The sequence below is a fragment of the Lynx rufus genome, unplaced genomic scaffold (genome assembly GCF_022079265.1).
Source record: "Lynx rufus isolate CCGP_SWC_20201006 ecotype Redwood Valley unplaced genomic scaffold, mLynRuf1.p SCAF_4, whole genome shotgun sequence".
In the NCBI taxonomy this organism is placed as follows: domain Eukaryota; kingdom Metazoa; phylum Chordata; class Mammalia; order Carnivora; family Felidae; genus Lynx; species Lynx rufus.
Genome location: NW_025814856.1, coordinates 13,223,678 through 13,247,611, shown reverse-complemented (window position 1 = coordinate 13,247,611; position 23,934 = coordinate 13,223,678). Strand labels below are relative to the sequence as shown.

Sequence of the window (23,934 nt, the reverse complement as noted above, 5' to 3'; positions counted from 1 at the left end):
CTAGACCTTCTGCAATGAGCTGGCCAGGTGGAGTGCACACCCAGGGGCCATCCCATTGGACCAACCAGCTTCAAATTCCTTGGGTAAAGTAGTTTGTTTTTTTTTTTTAAATAAAAGATTTTTAATGTTTATTTATTTTTGAAAGAGAAAGATCGAGTGTGAGTGGGGAAGGGGCAGAGAGAGAGGGAGACACGGAATCTGAAGCAGGCTCCAGGCTCTGAGCTGTCAGCACAGAGCCTGATGCTGGGCTCAAACTCGTGAACTGTGAGATCACGACCCGAGCCAAAGTCAGACGCTTAACCAACTGAGCCTCCCAGGCACCCCTGGGTGACGTAGTTCTTAGAGATTTTGGAGAGCATGCCAATGGCTGATGGTTCCTCCATTATTGTTCCTGGGGTTCCATTGGGAGCCACTGGAGCATTAAGGGTAAAGTGGAGAAGTGCTTGGTGCTAAGCAGCACAGCCCATGGTTGCTGTGTTCTTAATTCTCTTGACTTCTCCAAGTCTTGGTTTCCTCATCTGGCAGATGAGTCCAAACCACTGTATTCACTCCCAAAGGCAGTCGTGGATGCCAAGCACAGAACCTGGTGTATTTTAAGCACTCAATAGTCCTACTGTTGTCTATTTCTCAGATAAATCCACAGAGGCTCAGAAAGGGGTCATGCCTTTCCCACTGTCACACAGGGAGCTGGTCAGCCTTCAAAGCTGGCTCCTCCTGCGTTCTCCATTCAGCAGTCCACCTGTCTCTACCCTCCCCATCCTCTACTCTGACTAACCACTCCTCACCTGCCTTATTCCTGCCCTTCCGTGATCCCTCTAGGCAGTGAGCCCTGCCTACTCCAATATTTACCTGGCCCAGCTCCTGGATAAACAGCTGGGCACAGACAGTGGGCAGAGGGGTCAGTGTGTGTGAGCAAGTGCTGGCATCTTCCCTGTAGGATGGACTGACCCCAGGTGAAGGGTAGAGGATTCCAGAGTTTTAACCCTTAAGCCTTAGGCAGGCTGCAGTTGGAATCTCTGTGGCAGCATGTGAAAACTTTCTGAGCCTTATTCTCATCTACAAAACTGGCTGGTAGTTGTGTTGTGAGAATTAAATGAGATCATTTATGCATTCAACACTCATTTCCTGAGCAGCTACTCCATGCTAGGCCCTGGGCTGAGGGTGTTCAATGAAGAAATATAGAGAAAGGGACCCAGGTTTTAGAGGCAGGGTGAAGGGTAATCAGGAGGGCTCTGGGTCAGAAAGATCTTAAGTTCAAGTTCTAGCCAGCCCACTCATTGGCAGGGCCAATACCCTTGAGTGCTTGCCTCATGCCTCTGAGCCTTAGTTTCTCCATTTGTAAATGGAGATGTTAATGGCAGTTACAGGAAAAGGTTTCAAGGAGTCTAGCATGGCCTTGGGGTCAGCAGTTCATGGTCAGATGATAGTGCCAACTTGGCAGCGGTGGGCAGATCTAAGGAGATCACCTGAGTAGAGATAGACAGAAGGCCCCTGAACTTCACCTTCCTCTCTCACCTTAAAATCTTCATCCTATGACTACTGTCTGTAATTAGATTGAAGGGAAAAAGAAAACAAATCAAGAACTTTCCACAGGTTAGGATACCCAGGAGCCCAGGAGAAGCTTGCCTGGACAAGCCAGACCTGGTCTCCAGCCTCAGTTTCCCCACCTGTAAAATGAGAGATTGATAAAATGGCAGTTCCTGTGAAAAAACAGTCTGGCAGGTCCTTGAAAGGTTAAACAATTACCATAGAACCTAATAATTTCACTCTTAGGTTTAGACCTAAGAGAGGGGGAAATATTTGTCCACACGAAAGCTTGTACACTGAGTGTTCACAGCAGCACTACTTATAATAGTCAAATGGTGGAAACAACCTAAATGTCCATCAGTGGATGAATGAGTAAACAAAATGTGGCCCATCCACACAATGGAATGTTAGTCATAAAAGCGAATGAATTATTGATACATGCTACAATGGGACCAGCCTTGAATATATTAACCTTGAAAACGAAACAGCCAGTTATTTTACCAATGAAATGGGTTTATTCAGGAATAGCAGAGGAATTGCAACTCAGGACATGCAAGCTAGGGTATCGGCAAAACCAAACAAAAGAGATGAAACATTACCTCCTAGAGAAAAGAGAGGAAGTTGGGAGGGACTGCCTTGAATGAAAGTCCATTGAAGGAAAGTCAAGGTAGTGAGTTTCTCATTGGGTGAGTTGTGGCAGTGTCTTATTGGCTGGGCTATTGCTGGGTGAGGAGAAAATCATCCTTTGTCCTACTGGGGTATAGTAAAGTAGACGTCTTCCTGTTGGGGTCTGCAATTAACAATGAGTCAGTAGGGCACAGAGCTCCTTCTTCTGACCTCCTGACTCTATTTTAAATGAGGTTGCCTTCATTCACTTTCACAAAAACATCATGCTGAGTCTTTCACTGAGTGCCAGTCACAGAAGTTCACATATGGTATGATTCCATTGATATGAAATGTTCAGAATAAGTAAAACCATAGACACAGAAAGTAGGTTACTGGTTGCAGGGGCTGGGAAGGGGGGATGGGGAGTGACTAGTGGGTAGGGGTTTTCTTTTATAAAGATTTTAATTTGGGGGGCACCTGGGTGGCTCAGTTGGTTAAGCATCTGACTCAATTCTGGCTCAGGTCATGATCTCATGGTTCATGGGTTCCAGCCCTGTGTCCCGCTTCGCGCTGGATGTGGAACCTGCTTAGGATTCCCTCTCTCCCCCTCTTTCTGCTCCTCCTCCCCTCAAAAAATTAATTGAAATATTTTATTTATTTTTAAATGTTATTTTTTTATTTTTTTATTTTTGAGAGAGAGGGGAACAGAGGACCGGAAGCAGTTTCCGTGATGAACCGCACACTTCATGGGCTGAGCCAGCCAGGTGCCTGGTGTACGGGTTTTCTTTAGAGATGATGAAAATTTCCCCAGATGAGATAATTGTGGCTGCACAGCATTGTGAATGTATTAAACGCCACTGAATAGCACACTTTAAATGGGTTAATCTTATGATATATAAAATGTTTTTTTTTTATGTTAACCTTTTTTAATGTTTATTTTTGAGAGAGAGAGAGAGAGAGAGAGACAGTGTGAGCAGGAGAGGGGCAGAGAGAGAAGCAGACTCCAGGCTCTGAGCTGTCAGCACAGAGACCGGTGCGGAGCTGGAACTTACGAACCTTGAGATCATGACGTGAGCCAAAGTCCAAAGCTTAACCTACTGAGCCATCCAGGTGCCCCCATAAAGTGTTTTCTTAAAATGGGAAAGCTGCACAACCACCATATTTCAGGAACCTTGGGGATGTAGAATTTTATTCTAATAAAAGTCTACTTTTATCATGAGCAAAATTTCCTGCTTCCCCATCACCCCCAATTCCCTAACAGCCCGGGCCAGGGAATCCCATCTACTTACCTTAAGGGAAGCCCCACTAGCCCAACCCAGCGTCCAACGCGCGCTCGGTTTGCATAGTCACGCCCATTCACCGGGCCAATAGCCAGCCCCGCCCCCCACGTGTTTTGCACCGGCCCCGCCCCCTTCACGCACAGGCTACCGCTCTCAACAGAAACCAAAGGCGGTAGGTTTGGTGCGACTTCATAAATAATGCATCACGTCAGCGGCCAGTGAGGCGTGGCTTCGGCCGGCCTGGCTGAGTCAGGGCCATGAATAATGTATATTGAGGCGGGGCCTGGAGGGGTGCGCGTGTCGGGGCGGAGTCCGGGCACGGAAGTGACCCTCTCCGGGGCCTTGAGAGGTGGGGCCATCCACACTTCATGAATATACAGCACCTGGGGCGGTGACTGTGAGCTTCGCCAGGCCCACAGGGGGCGCGACCAGCTGCGTTCATGAATAATGCAGCAGTCGGCCGGCCGTGCAGAGGCTACTGTGGGCCTCGCTAGAGCCAGAGGGGGTGTGGCCAGCCGCGTCTCATGAATAATGCAGCGCGTCAGCGGGCGGCGGGGCGGGGCGTGGCCGGCGCTCCGGCGCTGGAACCGGGAAGGGGGGGCGGGGGAGCGATGGTCGCAAGATGGCGGCGCTGAAGGAGGATCGGAGCTACGGGCTGTCCTGCGGGCGGGTGAGCGACGGCAGCAAGGTGTCTGTGTTCCACGTGAAGCTTACCGACAGTGCCCTGAGGGCCTTCGAGAGCTACCGCTCCAGCCAGGTGAGCGGCGTGGAGCCCGGCGCGGCCGTCGGAGAAGTCGAAGCGCAGGCCGGCCTCACGCGCCCCTCGCGGAGGCGTCCTGGCCTGGGGGCGCGGGGTCCGGCGTCCCGGGTGCTGTTCTCGGGTCCCTGGGCCGACAGGTCGCGGGGTGGGCACCTGTCCAGCTTGGAGCGCGGGGAACTGCGTTCCTTTACGGCGCTGGGAGGTGACACTGGCGGGCGGCCCGAGGCGGCCGAGGGACCCGGAGCTCGCGCGTCTGGTCCGGGGGTGGGGGTGGGCGACTAAGTCGGCACCTGGAGGCTCCAGAGCCTTTCCCGGCTCACCCAGCACCTGGGCAGGAACTGAGCTGTTCACCTGGCCGGAGGACAGGGTGGAGGGGAAGCTTGGGGCTTCTCCGTCTGGGTGCCAGGCAGGGTGGATCAGTGGGGCACCGCTGTCGGGGCACCTGTGGAGATCCTGTTCCGTTTGTGTGGGGAAGCTGTGTTTTCATTGGGAGGGCCGGCTTTGACACCAATGGAGCCCTTGGAATTGGGCTCACTGTTGGTTCTTGGGAAGGGGCGTTTGGGCAGAAACTGACAGCTTGTTTCCAACTCCCCTACTCCTCGCAGGTGACCCTGCCTTACTGGACATTTTTAGAGAGTGGGAATGTTTTGGGGGGAAGAAGGTGTGTATGTGGGGGTCGCTGGCCTGGTGCCTTTCCCAGGCTGGGAGCCCTTTGTGGGCACCTAGCTGCTGACTCTCAAACTTCTCAGGGGCTGATTTGGGCCCATCTGGGGAAGTTAGAGGCGTTTCACTTCTGCCACCTGGCTCAGTGTGCGTGGGTTGGGGGGAGGCTGCAGTACACCTTCTTTCAGGCCCGATTTGGGGGCACATCTGGGACCCTGATCAGAAACTTGCTTCTTCCCATTTCTGTTTGCGTCATGGCGCCCTCCGTCTGTGTTGGGACAGAAGTTGCAGGTGCCCGGAGTGGTCAGGACCTGAGGAGAAGAAGTGGCTTGGGAGCCCTTTTCCTTGTTGCCTGGAAAGTGGGGACTTTGCAGTCATAAAGTGGCTGGGGAGGGGTCTGGTGTCCGGCTCGTGGAGGCCCTGCTCCATGTGTGCATGTGTGTGTGTGTGTGTGTTTGTGTATACTGGGAATGGGGGGGCCGAGGGCGGGTGAGGAGAGAGACTAACTAGGAAGGAATGTGGCTTTCTTCCTGCCCCAGACTTGTTCAGCACCATTAGCTAAGCCGGGAATTTCTTCCCCTGTTAACGTTCCCACCACTTTCCTGGTGCCCACCCTTCCCGTGCTTCTTCCCACTTTTTTCTTTTTTTGGGGGGGGCAGTTTCCTTCCTGTCCTGGTGTCACAGTTTCCCATTCACAGAAGAGGTCTCTTTTTTTTAGAAGAGCGAGTTCTCCCCTTGTCAAAAGGATTCCTCAAGATGAGGCTAAGGTGCCCTTGCAGGTGAGGAGGAGGTGGTGGGGACACTGTGTCCAGCTTAAGTCTCCTTTCCTTGTGGCATTCCAGTCTGGAGTCTTTTCCCTAGGCAGTTCTGACTTGTCCTGCAGGAAGGCGGGCTTTCCTCGAAACAGCTGGGGGAGAGCTCATGAGTCATGTAAATAAGGTGAACTTGGTACCTGGTCACTTAAGAGCCCCGCCTTCCCTGCCATGCTGCCCTTGCTTGATCTAGTTGTCCGGAAGGTCTGCCTATGTGTCCACCTCATGCTGTCATACTGCTATTTTTAATTTAGGGTGTTGGTTACATCCCCTAAGCAAGCTGGATCTTCCTCATGTGAGGGTGAAGGTAACTACAGACTCCAGCTCATGCCCCTCGAAGCACAGCTTCGAAGCACACTGTGTATGACGGTGTTGATCAGCCAGGAGGGGCTCCCTCAAAGAACTTCTCCAAGCCAGTTGGGGCATCTAGGCCAGCTGGACTAAACTTTGAGGGTGACCCAAATTTGAGTTTTTCTCGGAAGCTGACTGATAATTTAAGTTACTTGGCAATTTCATATTTAATATTACTTGTTGGGCATTGTAGAGGATTGAGCTAAAATCAGGGCGGCTTGGGTGCTTTTGGGTGGTGGGCATGGGGACGGTGACTTGAAGAACTGGTCTGTGCGACCGGAGAAGTGTAGGGGTTACTAACAAAACCTCTTATGTGCAGTTGTCAATCGTGTCTGGAGTTTTCTATTCTGTAGCACTGTGGTTATTATATGGTTTGTCAATAGCAACTTGTGGAGAGGGTTTTTATTTTTACTTTTAATTGCAAAGAGACTTTCACAGACTCAGATGTGGCAGGGGACTGGAGAGGAAGTTACTGCGAAATTTTCTCTGTGGCCGAAGAGAGCCTGTAATCCTAGCTGTTGGAGGAGCCTGAGTAGAAGTCCCCCATGGTTTCTCTCTCCAGAGGGGTGTGGAGTGTGAGCTGCCTTTGTGTAGACCTAGTGGCCAGTCTGGAATGTAGCAGAAGGTAATATACACAGCTGCCACCGTCTAGACTTAGGCTTCGTGAAGCTTCTTCTTGAATATAAAAACTCGAGTGAGTCCCGAGGCAGTTATGCCTGTAGATCTCCCATTTCACTGTGGGCTACTTCTGGGAGAGAAGTGGGCGGAGGTATAGATCCATCCTTCCAAGATAGCATCATGCACCTGCTTAGAGAAGTGTTCCCTGGCCACTCTGAGGAAGTGACCCTCCTTGGGGCACCTGCCTCAACCACCTGGGTATTTCTGTTGCTGGGTGACCTTCTCTCCTGGTTTATAAGCTCCTCGGTGGAGAGGAGCATATTGTCGTTAAGGAAAAATTGAGGACCCAAGGAGGGGCTCAAGATGCCCGAAGATTGTAGTCTATCTGAGTTTGAATCTTGGTTCTACCTGCTTGAGGCCTTGGGCTAGTGAGTGACCCCTCCCAGTCAAGATTCCTCCCCTTTGGGGCTATGAGGATTCCGGTGCCCGATCCTCTCCCAGCTCTGGATCCTTCTTGTCCTCAGGACTGTGCATATTCCAGTATCTGACCCTTCCCAGCTCTGACTCTTTCTTCTTGCAGGGTTGCAAGGTCCTACTGCCCGACCCTTTTTTGAGCTCTGGATTCTTCTTCTCTTAGCTGGGAGGTTCCTAGTGTCTGGCCATGTCTGAGCTCTAGATCTTTCTCCTCAAGACTGTGAGGGTCCCAGTACCCAACCCCTCCCAGTTCCAGATCCTTCTGTCAGGGCTGTGAGGGTCCCAGTGCCCTGCCCTCTCTCTCTGGCTCCTTCTTCTCTTAAGGCTGTGAGGATTCTGTTGACATGTGTGTGGCCATCAGTGCAGCCCTAACACCCCCAACCTCCCTCCTCCCTTGTTCTCAGCACTTGGTACTTGTACCCAGAACTGGTTCCCACCTGGAGGTTTGAATAGACTTTGTGGGAGGCAGGGAGCCTGGGTTCCTGCATCCACCCAAATCTGATCGAGCAGCTGGTTTGCACAGGGCTACTGCTCAGGGGCTGTATGTTCAGAAGTGACCGAGATGGGCCTCTAGTGTCATGAGCTGACATTCTGGAGGCAGGAGGCATATAATAATGAACAAGACAGCACAGAAATGGGCACAAAGAACTTGACAGCCGCCAGCAGCAGGAAGGAAATAAAATGGGATGATGTGATGCTGTGGGGTGGTGTAAAAGGGTGCTGATTGAGAGAGGTGCTTCGAGGTGATGCCAGGGCTGAGGTCTCTGGGTGAGGGATCCTGTGTAGGGAGGGGTGGGGGTTCCAGGCATGCTGCCTTCAAGCCTTGAGACACAAGAGACTAGGGGAGGGTGTTGGGGCATGGAGGACAGCTGCCAGGGCTCTGTCCTGGGGAAGGGTGTGTGGGGAGAGGACATGCAGGAGGCCTGCCGCAAATACTCCATGACTGTTCTAGAGCTGTGCTGGGGGCTGCTCGCCTGCTGCTAAGGGGGCGGCTGTGTGGATGTCAGCTCGGGCACTGGTGGCAGGAGGAGCCTTAATTTAGCCTCTGTTCCCCTCCCACAGCGAGGCCCCGGGAAGTAAGCTTGTCTCCCCTTTCTGGGGGTGCCCACCTAGCCCTAAGCAGGACAGCTTCTTGCCAGCTCTGTCTGCTTTTCAGACCAGCCATCTTCAGAAATAGCTGGTGCTGCCCCTCTTGGCTATGGGCCAGGCCCCTCAAAGTCCTTTGTCCAGGCTCCTGTCATCTTCTTGACAACCTTGGCTGGAAGGCTAGCTGATTGTTCCCGCTATGCCTTTGAGGGCAGTTGGCACCCAGAGGGTCATCGGCCACCTGCCCAAGATCACTTGGATTGTCCTCTGGCCCAGGCTGCCTCTTGAGTTGGGAGGGAGTTTGAGCCACTGGGATGCAACTATGAAAGGGGATCCCACCACGGTCTCCAGTTCTAGTTAAATGCCAGCGCTCTGGACTCCTGCAAGCACGGGTGACATGAATGGCCATGCAAATTCCTGAGGTTGTCACTGTGACTGTACTGTGCCCCCTGCCCTGGGAAAGCCTAAAGATGGTGACAACCAACACCTGTGGCTCACCGGCCACACGCCAGCGCTGGCCCGAGCTGCACACGTTACTTTATCTCACCCCCATCTGTCAGGGCTGTGGCGGGGAGTGGTTCCCACTTGTCAGGTGAGGAAATGGGAAGAGACTCTGGGAGGTCAAGTCACCGGAAGGAATTTCCCAACTGGGATGGGGCTGAGAACCAGCTTGGGATGGCTCCAAGCTCTGCCCCCTCTGAAGGGAGGTGGCCTGGCAGGCCGGGCCAGGTGGATCGGGCCGGCCTGTTGGTGTCCAGAGCACTGCTTCCTGTCTCCTGCCCTCTGGCTGTAGGGGTTCAGTTTCCTTGTGTATTTCAAAGTACACTCTTGATAGTTGTGGGTGGGGTGAATCCTTCCTAGAAGGCTCTTGTCTCATAGGTGCTGTGACAGGATGTGTGAGTGACCCAGGGTGTGGGGGCGAGGGATAGAAGTTTCTGCGGGCGGCCAGTGAGATTGTGGGGAGGGGCCGGGCCCCGCCTCGGCCACTGTGACCCTTGACTAGGCTTCTGGCTTGCGCGCTGTTCCTGCCACCACCGCCACGGTGACTGTGGTGATTGTGTGTAAACAGCAGGCTGCTTGGCAGAAACCCACCCTCTGTTGACTCATCGCAAGGCCAGAGTTCATCACCCTTGAAGTAGTTTTGACATCATAGCCAGATTGTGACATCTCTGGAGTGTCTTTGACAATAACACTGCTTCCCCTGTTCCGAGTAACTGGTTCTGGAGCAGACACTGGTTTCAGGAAGTCTCCTTCTCATGTGGCAGCAGCCCTGCCTGATGCAGCCTGGCCAGGCCCAGGCTGCCAATCCATGCCTGTGGGGTTTGGCCTCCTTTGAGTCCTTCATTTTTAGGGCCTTGCTTCCCTGCCCCTGTCTTTATGAGTCTCTCTTGGGTCTGTGACGAGCACAACCTGGAGTTGTCTGAGATCTTACCTCCGGTGATATGTGGCCGCTCCACAGTCAACCAAGTGCCCAAAGGGATGCTTTTGAGAACAGTCCCCCCAAGTGACCTCTGACCTGTAGGTGCAGTGAGTGACAGACAACTATAGTATGTAGTTGTTTTGTCACTTTACTTTTTAACAAAAAAGCTGGTGTCCAAATTAACCATCCAGCGAGAGACCTCCTGTCCCCACACCAAGTGGCTGCATTGGAGTCTGATGCTAATTATATTCTCTGGTCTAGGTCCCTCCCTGGCCATTGTGATGCAGCTCTTTCTTGGCTGAGTCACCAGGTCAGGGCATGTTGGTGACTCCCTGCAGCCCTTCTGGAGGGGAGGGGGCCTCTCATGTTTGTCAAGTTCATGGGGTCATGGAACTCCTATTTAAAAGTAACACGTGTTGAGGGACACCTGGATGGCTCAGTTGGTTGAGCGGCCGACTTCGACGCAAGTCATGATCTCGAGGTTTGTGAGTTCAAGCCCCATACTGAGCTCGCTGCTGTCAGTGCAGAGCCCGCTTTGGATCCTCTGACTCCTTCTCTCTCTCGGCCCCCCTTTCTCCCCTGCTCACACGTGTGCCCTCTCTTTGTCTCTCTTTCAAAAATAAATACAACATAAAAAAAAAAAAAGTAACACAAGTTGAAAAGTTCACTATAAAAGGAGTATAGCTCAGCATAGAAAACTTGCAAAATATCTGAACGGAGCGACTTCCTGTTCCCATGGGCCAAGGCCATCTCTGTTGTTGACACCTTGGTGCCTTCCTCTGTCTTGCGTCTGGGCACCTCATCATCATAGTGATGTCCTCTTAAGATATTAGATCTTGTTTCTTCCCGACACTATATCAGCTGTGTTATTCAACGTGGCTGTAGGCTTTACTTTGTAGTGACTGCATCTCCCTTGCTGTGTGCACCCTAACGGATCAGTATTCCTCGGGTACCGTGTTTGGGGCACCACACCGATCCTGGGGATTCCTGTGTGCTGGGAGCCCTGTCTGCTGTCCCCTGCTGAGGGCTGTGCAGAAGCGCTGAAGTGCAGTGAGGGGCACCCCTGGTGCGCCTGCACAGCAGAGTGGAGCCTGAGGCTGCGTGTGGCTGAGTGGTACAACTTCTGCATGTTGAAATCGAGGCTTGGGAGAGATGTGGTCTGGGCTGTGGGAGTGGATGGTCAGGGACGGCAGGGCTAGAGGCGAGAGGCCGGGGATGGAATGGAGGTTCTAAGGGCCTGAGCCGGGGTGGCACAGGGGAATGGGCAACAGGACAGGTGTGGGAAGTATTTGGGCAGCCAGTCGTGGCTAGTTGGGGAGGTGGACGTTTCTAACGTTTCCTGATTTCTGCCGCGTGGCAGAAACATCGTCATGCACTCAGCTTTATTGTCATGCCTGCGCTGGGTTGGTGAGAGTCAGGTTATGTGTGGCTTGAAAAGATGTTGACGGTCGCCTCTGGAGTGATTCTGGGCCAGAGGAAGGATAAGGGTGGCTGATCCGAGGGCTGCTGCAGGTCTGTGGTGGGTGCATATCATTGTCATTAACGTCGAGGGCTAAGGTGGTAGATGTATATACGCTGCCCTGTTGGTGTTGGCTGCAGAGCCTACATCTTTCTGGGTTGCTTTTAAAGAGAGAACGAGGAGCTATTGTGCTTTGTTTGTTTTTTTAATGTTTATTTATTAGAGAGAGAGAGAGAGAGAATGAGCAGGGGAGGGTCAGAGAGAGAGGGAGACAGAGGATTCAAAGTGGAGTCTGTACTGACAGCAGAGAGCCCAATGCAGGGCTTGAACTCACCAACTGTGAGATGGTGACCTGAGCTGAAGTTGGATGCTTAACCGATTGAGCCACGCAGGTGCCCCTGGGTTGCCGCTTTTGTACCCAGATGTGGATGTCACGTGATTCTTTTTAAATGTCCTGAGTGTGATTGGAAGGTGTGGAAGGTGTTTTGAACTGATGTGGCAGCTCTGGAAGCCAGCAGCCTTTTTTTTTTGTTTTGGGTTTTTTTCGGTCCCAGTTCTTGGATTATGTTCTTTGCTCAGGGGTAGCTGCATGCCAGGTTTCCCTTATTGTGCTGGTGTTGACCAGTTTCTGGAGAGTGGGTGCTCTGGATACTGGGGGAGCCAAGGCTGGATGGAGGACAGGTGATGCTGTCTAAAGCATAGAGAAAGTTGGCTCAAGGGCCTTGTGCCCACTTTTCACTTCCCAGCATTCTCAAATGTGCTGTGGAACAGGTAGCCTTGGATTACCCCGTCTTTGAGGAGTTAATGAACTGCCCTGACTGGGGGCTGTGGTTAATCTACTGCGCTTTTGGGTTGTTTCGAGTGTTCTCACTGTTCCTCAGACGGGGAAAATGAGGCTCAACTCGGGGACACCTTCCTTGAATGTGTGCCCTTCCAGCTAACTCTGCTCCTACCTCAGGCTGTCAGTGGGTGTCAGCGCCTCACTGTTTGCCTTGCTGTCCCCGTGTCCATCTTAGACATGTAGGGAAGGTGTCTTAATAAGAAGGTGCCTCCCTCAAAGGATGCTGAGGAGCGGGAGTTGGGGTCAGGTGGACTGGCTCTAGCTAGCTCCTGTTAACAGCCTGGGAATCCAGGCTTCCTCTTGAGCCTCAGTTTCCCTGGGTTGAAGCGTCACCTGAGATAGTAGTGAGCAGCTGGGTCAGATGGTCCTGTCATTCCATTGTGTCCAGTCCATTCCGCCCCCCTGTGTATATGCATGTGTCAGTGTACCACAAATGACCTGAGAATGTGAGGCCTTTAAGAATTTAAAATATCCACTCGTTTGTCTCTATCGTTAAGGGTTTCTTTTTTAAATAAGGAAATGACTTTCCCCAGATTTTTTAGCAATTTTCCTGCCACGGAGCCGACCCCACTGTGTTGAGGGAGCTGGGCCCCTCTGCGTGTCCTTCTTCTCCATCCCGCCTTGGGCAGCTTCAGCAGGTGGTGATGGTGGAGCGGGCAGTGGGCAGGGGCCGCACAGCAGAGGAGAGGCATGAGGTGCTGGCTGAGCTTCTGGAGAGACTTCCGACCAGGCCCAAGGGTGCCTGCTGAGCCCACCAGGCTGGCGGCCTCTGCCAACGGAGTATGAGGAGTCGGGCCCAGAGCTCTGGGTGCGGTGGCCCCATCTTTGCCTTCAGGTTGCATGCGGGCTCATGGCTGTTGGGGAGTGACATGAGGGCAGTCTCAAGGGGCCAAGCCCCCTCTCCCCAGGAGAATACTGTTCCCCAGGGATGGGAGGTGCGGGCCCTGTTTCCTCCATCATCCAGTCTGGGCAAGTGGAGCCCCAGTGTGTAAAGGCCGAATAACAAGGGGCTTCCCCTTACTTTTCCCTGTGCCCCTTGACCTCTTTCTGGTGGGGGGACCGGCCCACCACAACCCTCACTTGGACAGGTGCATGTGGCTTTGATGTTCTTTTTATCAGACTGACTTGGGATCTGCTGGTGGGCCGAGGCAGGCCAGGTGCCATTCTGGGCTCGGGGGCTTCGTGGTGGGCAGACTAGCCAGGCATGCCCCAAGGCCCTCACATCTCTATGGGGGAGGCCCACTGAGAGCATGGTAGTGGTGCCCATGGGCGATGACTACTGGGAGGGAGAAACACAGCGGGCTGTGGGCAGGAGGTGCCGTGGGAAGTGGAGCAGTTGGAACCATACGGGAAGAGGCTGAGATTGCTGAAGTCTGCGTGAGATCTAAGAGGTTGGCCACAGGAGGGAGGCTGGGGTGACGGGGCAGCCGGAGGGTGTGGGGGTAAGGGATGCCCCGGCAGGAAGTTGGGGTTAATTTCATCATCTAGCCTACTAAGCAGTTGTTACTGCAGTGGCCTGTGTGGGTGTAGACGAGCTCCAGCCCCTGTCTAGGGTCAGTGTGGGGGGACTGACTCCACGCTGATTTCACTCCACTCCGTAGACAAGCGTTTTCTCTGGGGGATTCCATCCTGTGACAGGCCATGGTCAAGGGAGGCCTTGGGAGTGCTCCAGCCACTCAACGAGAGTCTTTATCTGGGACCGCTTGGAGCCTTTTAAAAAGAAATTGTGGTGAGGGGTACCTGGGTGGTTCAGTCAGTTGAGCATCTGATCTTGGCTCAGGTCATCATCTCGTGATTCGTGAGTTCAAGCCCCACATCGGGCTCACTGCTGTCAGTGCAGAGCCAGCTTGGGATCTTCTGTCCCTTCTCTCTGCCCCTCCCCTGCTTGTGCTCTCTCAAAAATAAGTAAACGTTTTTTAAAAGTTGTGGTGAGATGCACGTAACATAAAATTACCATCTTAACCATTTTTTTCCCTTTTTAACCATTTTTTGAGTGTACAGATTAGTGATATCAAGTGTGTGTGCAGCCGTCATCACCATCCAGCTCCAGAACTTTCCCATCTTCCCAAATTGAAACTCTGTCCCCATTAAAAACTAATTCCCCTCCCTTAGCCCCTGGCACCCACCATTCTAGTTTCTGTCTCTATGAATTTGATAACTTTTGTGATCGCATGTAAGTGAGATCATATGGCATTTGTCCTTTTAGATTTTTTTTAAAGTTTGTTTGTTTATGTAAGTAAGTAATCTTTGCACCCAACATGGGGCTTGAACTCATGACCCCAAGATCAAGAGTTGCATGCTCTTGCAACTGAGCCAGCTGGACGCCCTGGTATTTGTCCTTTTATGACTCATTTCTTTCATGGTGTTCAAGGTTCATTCATGTTGTAGCCTGTGCCAGTTTCCTTCCCTTTTAAGGCTGAATAATATTCCATCGTATGGATATACCACATTTTGTTTATCCAGTTGTCTGTTGATGGATACTGGGTTGTTTATACCTCTTGGCTGCTGTAAATAGTGCTGCTGTGAACATTGGTGTACAAACATCTGTTTGAGGCTCTGCTTCCCCCCCCCCTTTTTCCTCCCAGTTTTATTGAGATATAATTGACATCTGGCGCCGTATACGATTAAGGTGTACATATAGTAACATGACTGACCCATATCGTGAGATGATGACCACAGCAAATTGAGTTCACATTTCTCATCTCATATGGATACAAAAAAAAAAAAAGAGTTGTTTCTTATGATAAGAAATCTTAAGATCTACTCTCCTAGCAACTTCTCTGTATATCATAACAGCACTGTTAGCTGTAGTCCCCATGTCATAGATTACATCTCTAGTGCTCATTTATTTTATAACTGGAAGTTTGCACCTTTTGACCCCCCCTTCCGCCAGTTTTTCTCCCCCCACTCCCTGCCTCTGGTGACCACAAGTCTGATCTCTTTTTGCGTGTTTGTCTTTTTTCTTTTCTTTTTTAGGATCCCGCATATAAATGAGATCTTACAGTATTTGTCTTTCTCTGATTTATTTCACTTGAGTTCCTGTTTTTAGTTCTTTTGAGTATATATCCAGAAGTTGAGTTGCTGGATCATATGGTAATTCTATGTTTAACTTTTTGAAAAACTGCCAAGCTGTTTTCCACAGCGACTGCACTATTTCACATTCCCACCAGCAGTGTATAAGAGTTCCAATTTCTTCAGCCAACCATCCTCACCAACACTTGGTATTTTCTGGATTGTGTGTGTGTGTGTGTGTGTGTATGTGTGTGTGTTTGTTTTGATAGTAGCTATACTGATGGGTCTCCAACGAGAGTTTGGGTCTATGGGGCTTCTGACGCCTGCTGGACCACTGATGGGCTCAGGAGTCCCCTTATCGCAGGTGACAGAGAACCTGACCCCAAGGAATTGGGTCATGTTGGCTCTCACACTTGAGGTGGGCTTGGGCTAGCCTAGGGTCCTGCATGAGGATCTTGATCAGGGTCACCTGGGTGTAGATGGCAGCGAGGCCAAGGAAACTGTCACCACCTCCCAGCCCTCCCAGTGGCACGACTTCTGTGTTCCGGTCCCCAAACCAAACAGAGGCCCTGAGGGACATTGGCAAGGTTGGGCTCCACCCTGTGGCACCTGAGGCTGCCGGGCCCTTCCCTGGCCATGAGCTCAGATGGGGCAGAATCTCTCCTTTGGTGAATTTAGTTCTTTCAGTTCCACGTTGAATCAAAAAGTGACTTGTGGAAAATGGGCTTTCTTCCAGGTAGGAAATGGCCTGGAGGCCCCTCGGGTAGGGTGTTCCCTGCCCTCTGGGGGGTGGTGGACAGGTAGGGGACTATGCTGCTGCCTTTGCTCCTGCCTTTGGCTTGGCCTCAGGGCTGGGGCCTGTGCCAGTAGTGCTTAAGGAGGAGTGGTGTTTTCTCTGACCCTGTGGGCAGATGTAGTCCACTTGCCTCAGGGCTTCCAACTGTGGAGGCGGGACTCCCTGCCCCTGTCCTGCTGGCACCTCCCCTTCTGCTTACGGGATGTGCACATGGGCCTAGGGCCCCACACTTGCTTTCAGGCCCTACAGTTAAGCATAGGCTGATCAGAGGGGGGGCGAGGGGCCGGGCTGAGACAGCCACCCTTCATGCTGCTCTTCCTTGTGGGGAGTGGTACCGCTGGGACCCAGAGAGCTTAGACTAGCCTCGCCTCATGCCATTGGCGTGAGGATAAGTGGGTTGGAAGGTTCCTCCCCCCCCCTTTTTTTCCTGGACAGTGACTTTTGGACTTTTTCCTGGACAGCTTCCTGATATGGACCTTGTGGTTCTCCCCACATCTGGAGGGGATGATTTAAGGGACCTAGAGCAACACTTACAGCAAGGAGAATGCCCACTGAATGAAGTCAGGACAGCTCAGTGTGCAGTAGCTGGGGGTGGGGCATTAGCTTAGCATGGCCTTCTCCTTGACAGTGGGCACCTCCTGCCTGTAACCTCCCCGCTACATTGTTCTCCAGGTCCTGACAGGGATCCCATGCCTTGTCCCCATCCTGGCTGCTCTGTTTTCGTACCATTAGTGGTAGAGCTTTCCCTCTACCATTAGTGATAGTGGGCCTCTTGTCCTCAAGGAAGCTGAGGTCTGCTGTGCCCAGTGTTGCTGTTGTAGCTGCTAGCCTCCAAAACCAAGGCCTCTGGCATATTTGCTGCCATATGAGGTGAACAGAATTGGATAAGGATGCCAACGAAGTAGACCGTTGCGGCATTTTTTTTAAAGTTTATTTGAGAGAGAGAAAGAGAGAGGGCACATGTGCGCAAGTGGGGAGGGGCAAAGAGAGAGGGACAGAGAGAGAATTCCAAGCAGGCGCCACGCTGTCAGCACAGAGCCCGACACAGGGCTCGCTCTCACGAACTGTGTGATCATGACTTGAGCCGCAATCAAGAGTTGGACGCTTAACCAACTGAGCCTCCTAGGGGCCCCTACGGCATGTTCTTCTTTCAGTGCTATCCTTAGAGTCTGAAAGAAGTTAGTAAGCCATGACCCAAGGGGCAAATGCAACCTGCCAGCTGTGTTTCTAAAGTTTTTTTGGAACAGAGCATCATTTAAGGCTGCTTTTGCCGTACGATAGCAGTTGAGTCTTTGTGATGGGGATTGTCTAGTTCTCAAAACCTAAGAGATTGATTCTCTGGCCCTTTACAGACAAAGCTTGAGAGCTGCTGGTCTGAAGTGTTGGCACGGGCGTGTGACGTGAGGACTACCTGTGCTAGTAGAATGTGCTGACCGGGCTCACACCTTGGACCCCTGTGCTGTGGCATGCCGCCCCTGTGGGCTGTGGCTTCCTGTCACGTCTCAGGGCTGGACTGAGATCTTGGAGTGTCCTTTCGGTCTGGCCCCTTCATTTCACTGAAGGGACACCTGGACGATGGTGACTGACCTGAGGATACACGGTCAGCATAGATTAAATCGAACCTCAAACCTGAGGGTGTCTGCCCTAGGACTGTCTGCACCCTCCCTCCCACCCCAGTTTCATGCAGACTTGGAATGCTTCCCATTCCACGTGCAAATCCCTGGGTTGCCCAGGAGCTTTTCTCGGGCACAGCTCCAGACTGGCACAGCCTCTGGTGGACCTGTCCTTTTTACTTGTGACCTGCTGGTGAACTCTGGAAACACAATTCATGCGCAGCCTGGGCAGGAAGGGCCAAGCACGGGTGTTCCTGGCAGAGGTGGGAGGGCGGGCATCTGCCTCCCGTTGGAGTCCGGCTGTGGCTGCAGCGTCCCTCTCCCCTCCCTGTCTCCTCAGCCTTAGGTCCCTGGGGATACAGTGGGACTAGTGTCATCTTCCAGGGGAGGATTGTACTCAGGGGTTGGTTGTTCATTGGGGTGTCTTTCGAACGTGTGCTTCGTGGCATGAGGAGCAACTAGATGACAGGAGACAGTGAGCAGCAGGCATCTCCTGTCCTCTAGGAGTGAGCTTTCCACAGGCGGCGGGGGGCCTCAGTGAATCTTCCAGAGCTTTCTCAGCTCAGAATGAGTATCATCTATAGATGGATTCTGAATTAGGTACCAGCAGCCCTAAAGACCTGGAGAACGGGGGTGCCCGGGTGGCTCAGTCGGTTGAGCATCCGACTCCGGCTCAGGTCAGGATCTCACAGTTTGTGAGTTCGAGCCCCATGCCAGGCTCTGTGCTGACAGCTCGGAGTCTGGAGCCTGCTTCGGATTCTGTGTCTCCCTCTCTCTCTGCCCCTCCCCCACTCATGCTCTGTCTCTCTCTCTCTCTCTCTCAAAAATAAACATTAAAAAAAAAAAAACGACTTGGAGAAGGGCAGTCAGGCCTCTCTGCCAAGGGCCTGCGGTATCTGGGTTCTTGGCTTCTATCAGTAGAAATGGCATGATCTTGCTCTTATCTTTCAGTGTCATCTCTCCTTTTTCAGAATCGGTGGGACTGTTGAACTGCTGCAGGGCTGGGCAGAGGTGCTATGCGGTGGGGAGACCCGAGGGCAGGATCATGTGGGGAACATCCCAGTGTGGAGAGACTGCGGGGAGATATGTGAGGCAGAGGCAGGTCACAGCTAGAAGAGTGTGTTCCTTCCTCCCTGGTCACACTATTTTTGGTGTTGGACGCTCACAGATGTCTGCTTGCTCAGCTCTCAGCGCATCTGGCAAGTGGGATGAGGACAGCCAGCACTGGTCGCCTGTGTTCAGCGTGCCTCCGGCTTGCTCTGGCGTCGGGACGAGGCCTGGCTGGCTCCCTTACCTGTGCGCAGGGTCCTGCTGGTGGGGAGCCTTGTGCACAGAGCCACATGACCCAGTGATCTGTGCCAGTTCCTCCTGACAGGAAGTGGAGCTGTGTTAAGGATTCTTAGACGGGTTTTGGCTTAGAGTGTAGGATTGATGCTATGTGGCCCCTGGTCCTTCCTGCCTTTGGCTCTGCTGGCTAGTATCTCTGTGGGGAAGGTCCTGTCTCTGAGCAGATGAGGTTAATACCCTCCCCTTCCCCACCCCTTGCCCCCGCTCCCCCACCACCGTGAACCTGGGCTGTGAGAATGTGGCCAGTGAATGGGTTTCACTGGTGCCCAAGCATGCAGGGCAAGGCTCCCAGGCTGTCAGCAGAAGTTGGGCTGATGCTGGACCGCTTTCTCCTCAAGGATGGAGGGCAACTCACCAGGGTCTGTGCCCCACCCGGAACAGTGGCTCTAATCGCGCTTTGTTCTGGGATCTTCACGTGGCTCCTGTGACCTGCCTCTCCTCTTTCTTGTCTTGGTCTCTTGTGTAAATTCATTGAGTCCAGATGCTTTCGGGTGACAGGAATTGATTGCCAAGTGTGGGATCTGCTAGGCACAGCTCAGCTTTGGTGAGTGGCTGGTCTGAATAGATGTGGTACCACCTCTGTGTTCTCTTCTTGGGGCTCTTGGTGCTATTCCTGGGGCTCAGCTATTTAAGAGCAAGCACACCACGTGTTGCAGGTGTGGGCGTCCCTCTGCTGTTGTGAAGCTCAGGGCGGACGAGCTTGGGGGTGTTGCAGGGAGGTCACTGGAGGATGCGGGATGCAAGGCCCAGGCCTGGGGTGGTGGAACAGGATACCTCATATTGGCCGAATCGGGGCTGAATCAGGCTGCAGACCCAGGATGTTGCCCCTGCCTGGCGTTCATGTGTGTGCCCCGTGGGCCTGGATACAGGTTCTGGCTATCTGAGCTGCTGTCCCTTGAACAGCCGATGGCCAGGGTGGGGGACAGCTTGTATTGCTTCCAAACCTTCACTGATATTGATATGGTTGGGTGGCTGCCAAGTTCAGAGCAGGACACGGGGCTGGGAGGAGCAGGGGCTGGCTGTCCATGCCATAGCCCCAGCCATCCAGGAGAATAATTAAGGCCTGAGGTGTCTTGGAAAGTCAGGAGTTTGCCACTCCATTGGAACTCTGGGTGGAGGGTCTCCTGGGTTACAGGCATCATAGACTCCTGGCCAACCGACTCCTTGGCTGCTCAAGGCTACAGGGTCTGTGTGAGTCCCCAGGACCTATTGACAACTTGGTGGCAGGACTCAGTGGTGATTGTGGAAGGCTTCCCACAGTGGACGGTTTCTGGAGGCAGTAGCATTTCTCAGAAGAACCCCGCAGGGTGTGTTAGAGAGGGGAGTGGGGACACAGCTCACACGCACTCAAGGCTGGGCCTTAGCCAGGATGCAGCCTGGAAAGCTTTGTTTGTTTAAAGTTGGGGCTAGTGTTTCTCGTTACTTTTTAACCTATCGATTCACCCTGTGGGTGGTGCTGAGCTCACCTTAAGCTTGACAGGTGGCGTCAGGGGGCCCAGAATCCGAGCTCTGCAAGCTGGCCAGTTCTGGGGAGATGAGCATTGCTGTTCTGAAAGCCAGGTTCCAGGCTTGAGGGTTCTGGAGCCTCTAGCTGCTTCCCCTTTCCCTGCCCCAGCCACAGATGAGCACAGCAGAAATCAGATGTGCATGGCAGTTTTACATCGGAGTCCAGGAAGAATCCTGAAGTCTATGGAAAATTTAGGGGAAATTTAGAAAAGTGAGCCTCGTGTCATCATTTCCACTCAGGATGTGTGCGGAGATTTTGGTAACCCGAAGAGTCAGAAGATTGTGTTTAAAAAAACAGAACAGGAGTGGCAGCAGTCAGCCCATACAGGCAGGTCGTTTAACAGAGCAGCCAGCCTCCTGTCCTGTGCCCACTTATGGGGCCAGCCTTCCTCAGCCCCTGTGCCAGCCTGCCCTGTCTGCACAGCGGATGAGCACCCATCATGCAGGGCCTGAAATAAAGCAGACTGTGCATACCTTGCACGAGCTGTGACCACCTGGCAAGTCCTCCCCAGACTCTGCAGGCCAGGTGAAGCCTGGGCAGTGGGGAGTGAGTGAGTGGGATGTCTACATGTGGGGTCCCAGTCAGACCTAGGCATCTGATGGCCCAGAGTGTGTGTCCTTAACTTTGCCCAGACTCCAGCCAGGTCCCAGGTATAACAGCAAGGTAAGCAAATAGTCCTCCAGTGCTTGACCCTGTGCTGGGCATTGATGGTTCCAAGTGAAGAGGGATAGTCCCATGGGCTTTAATCCTACCTACCAGCCAGGAGAGGTCCCTGGAGAAGGGATATTTGGCAGGACCTGAAGGAAAAGTGGCATTCCTGGGCCCCAGGCAGGTGGTGGGGAAGAGCCTGTACCCTGGGGAGTCATGGGAGGATGTGCTGAGGGAGCGGCCTGGACCTCTTCCTTGAGCATCACGGTCAGGGTGACAGGTCAGAGAGGACGGGGAGGGTGGCCGGGGCATGCTGCACCACAGGGCACCACACGCTTCTGGGCTTCAGGACACAGTGCCCTGTGCCCACACCTGGAATGCTTTACCTCCATGTCTTCCCGACCCTACACCCTGCCCCTTCCTTTGTCATCTCGGGTCAGAGGGTCCCCACTCCGTGTGCCCTCCAGCACTCAGCATGTCCCTAGAGGTCTGCCTGCTTCTGTCCCAGCCGTAGCTGGGCTGCTGTAGCACACAGGAGCATAGTGAACCATTATCAGATGAACGTGTGGTGGGACCATGTCAAGAGGGACGCAGGTCCTGTGCGGTCTCCTGGTCTAACTCTAGCCTTGTGCAGTCTGCTCTGTTGCTCCAAGGGCGGGCGTCTTGCACCGGGTCTGGATACTGGCAGCTCGGCTCCTGTGGTAGCTCCCTAGCCTGGTGGCTGTAACTCCTTGGGGGGGGGGGGGCTCTCCATGCTTATATATCTGATTTACTCGCTGTTCTCTGGCTCTGCCAGACTCCTTTTCCATAAAGAAAGCCCTTCAATGTCCTTCTCGCTTGCGTTGCCCCGGATCTTAGCCCAGGATGGTGGTGTTTCCTCACAGAGCGCACCATAAAGGCACCTCTGAAGCTGCCTGGAGCCTCAGCGTGGGCCCACAGGTGGACAGTCTGGTTGGACCCAGTCTGGAATGGCTGGCTCGTAGCACCTTCCCTGTGGTAGGCCTAGGCCTGTCGTGCTACCTTTTCCCCTTTTTATCAAATAAAACCAGGTATAAAGTGGCACTTTATTAAGTAGGTGATGGGAGTAGGGGCCAGGGAGTCCTACAGTGTGGCCTGACTCTGCCCAGGAGCTGGTGGCCAGTGGCAAGTTCTTGGCCTCGTGTGGTCACGGGGCAGTGCCTTCCCCTGCAGGGTGCTCCCCGCCCCTGCAGCCTGCTTGTGATGGGGGTGCCGTGGACAGCAGCATCAGGGCCATTTGTTTGGGGCCCTGGCCTATCTGTTACCAGTGACCGGGCTCATGCCTGGGCATTGGCAAACCTTGCCAGGCTGCCGAGTGCTTTCCCCAGGCAGGGGCTTTTGGATTCTGCATTTGTGGGCCTAAAACTCCTTCCCTAAGTTGGTTCAGAAGCAGAAAGATGAAGGTCATCCGTTTTCCTCACAGAACACTGACCGTGCTGCATGCCCCATGTCCTGGCACTCTGATTTAACAAGTGGCAAATGTCATCACTAAGGTTTGTCTTCCTTCAAAGATGGGGTTTTTGGGAGCTCCTATGTTTAGGGTACCGGAAGGTCCTCGGTGGGGACATTTAACCTTTCAGCTGTAAACATTTGCTCCTAATTTGGCTGGTCACAGATTTTCTGTGATGGCGGGGGTGGTGGTCCTTGCTTGCAGGATTGACTAAAGCCAGCTCAGTCTGGCTTCTGGCTGCCCTGTCTATGGCACTGTCATTGCAGCACACGTCGAGGTGGGTGCCTGCTGCTTGCTGGTCATTCTGCCTGGGTCAAAGGCTGTAGTCAGAGCACCTCTCCCTCCTCAGGGGCCCGTGCCCCTCGCCCCACTCACCTGCGATCCCTCCATCTCCTCCTGGCTCACTCCTGTCATGCCTGTGGCCCATATAGAAAGTGCTCTGTCAGCATAGATAGCTCTGTGGTCATGGCTCCCGGAAGCCTCTCTCTAGCTCTGTTCTTGTGGCCCGTCACCCCCGGGTGGCTGTGCCTGTTCCCAGGGTCCCCTGCTGTCCCAGAGCCCTCATTCAGCTCCGGCTGGACTGAGAGTGTGCGCTCTTGATGGAGAATATTGAGCCACAGTGATAGGGGCCACTCCTGGGGCCTTCGTATCCCACAGAGCTCTGGGACATTTGGTGACCTAACACAGGGCTCCTTCTGCCGGTTATGAACCCCTTGTCTCGGCCAGCTGGGCAGCAGTGCGACTCGGTGCCACTGGGGGATGCTTACAGTGGCGGTGAGTGATTGCGATCATGTGTCTCCCATGCCCAAACCACCCACACAGGGCACCTGGAACTCTGTTGTCCAGACCCCGGTGTGCTCTCCTCCTTGACTGCCGAGGGCCTTTCTTTGGAAGTCTTCTCTCCAGTATCAGGGCCCTCACTGCCTCCCTGCTCTCTCACCCATCGAGAGGTACATTCCCAGAGCCCAGGACTCTCCCCAGGACGGAGTGTGTGTGGGAGGGCCGCACGCGCCAGGCCTTTGCTGTGAGCCCGTGGATTCGATTGGACCTTCCTTTTCTGGATCAGTGGCTTCCGACTTTATTTTGCTTTTACGTGCTGTGACCGCTCTTGGGCACCAGCCAGACCTGCAGGATTGTGCTCGTCATGCACATCCTGTTGAGGCTCGTGGGTCCCACCCCGTGACTCCTGTCCATCCTCGTCTGAACAAGTGGCCCCTGGCATGAGCCACTAGCCCAGCCTGACCATACAAACCCAGGGGAGGGCCCAGCTCTGAGCTGCTGCCCCGCGGGTTGTGCTTATTCCATCCCCCACCCCCAGCCCCACCATGCCTTTCCCACTTCCTCTTGCACACCAGATTATCTGATTCTTCCTAATTTTGTGGTGGTGCTGGGCAAAAATGATTATCTCACTCTCATTTTTGTCTTCCTGATGGTGTCTCGTGTTTTAGCTACTTGCAACTATCTTTTCGGTCTATGCTGTGTTCATTGCCGTTTCCCATTGGCTAGTCTTTTAACTGGGATTTCTCCAGTGTGGCTTGATCCTGGTTTTCTCTCTGGGTGCCAGCTGAGTGCTGTCTGCCAGTCCAGAGGGTGAGGATGGCATCGTCACATGTTTGTTCCTTCTCCCAGGTGGGACCCACCGTGCT

The 23,934-nt window shown here is 53.3% G+C and overlaps 1 protein-coding gene across 1 annotated transcript in view; it reads left to right on the top strand.

The window, feature by feature from the left end:
- Positions 1–4,021: 4,021 nt before the first annotated feature.
- ELL (elongation factor for RNA polymerase II) overlaps positions 4,022–23,934 on the top strand; it is a 77,873-nt gene continuing 57,960 nt past the window's right edge. The window contains exon 1 of the mRNA XM_047095487.1: positions 4,022–4,170. Within this exon, the coding sequence (XP_046951443.1) occupies positions 4,036–4,170 (135 nt within the window). The 5' untranslated portion in view covers positions 4,022–4,035. The remainder of the gene's footprint in view (positions 4,171–23,934) is intronic.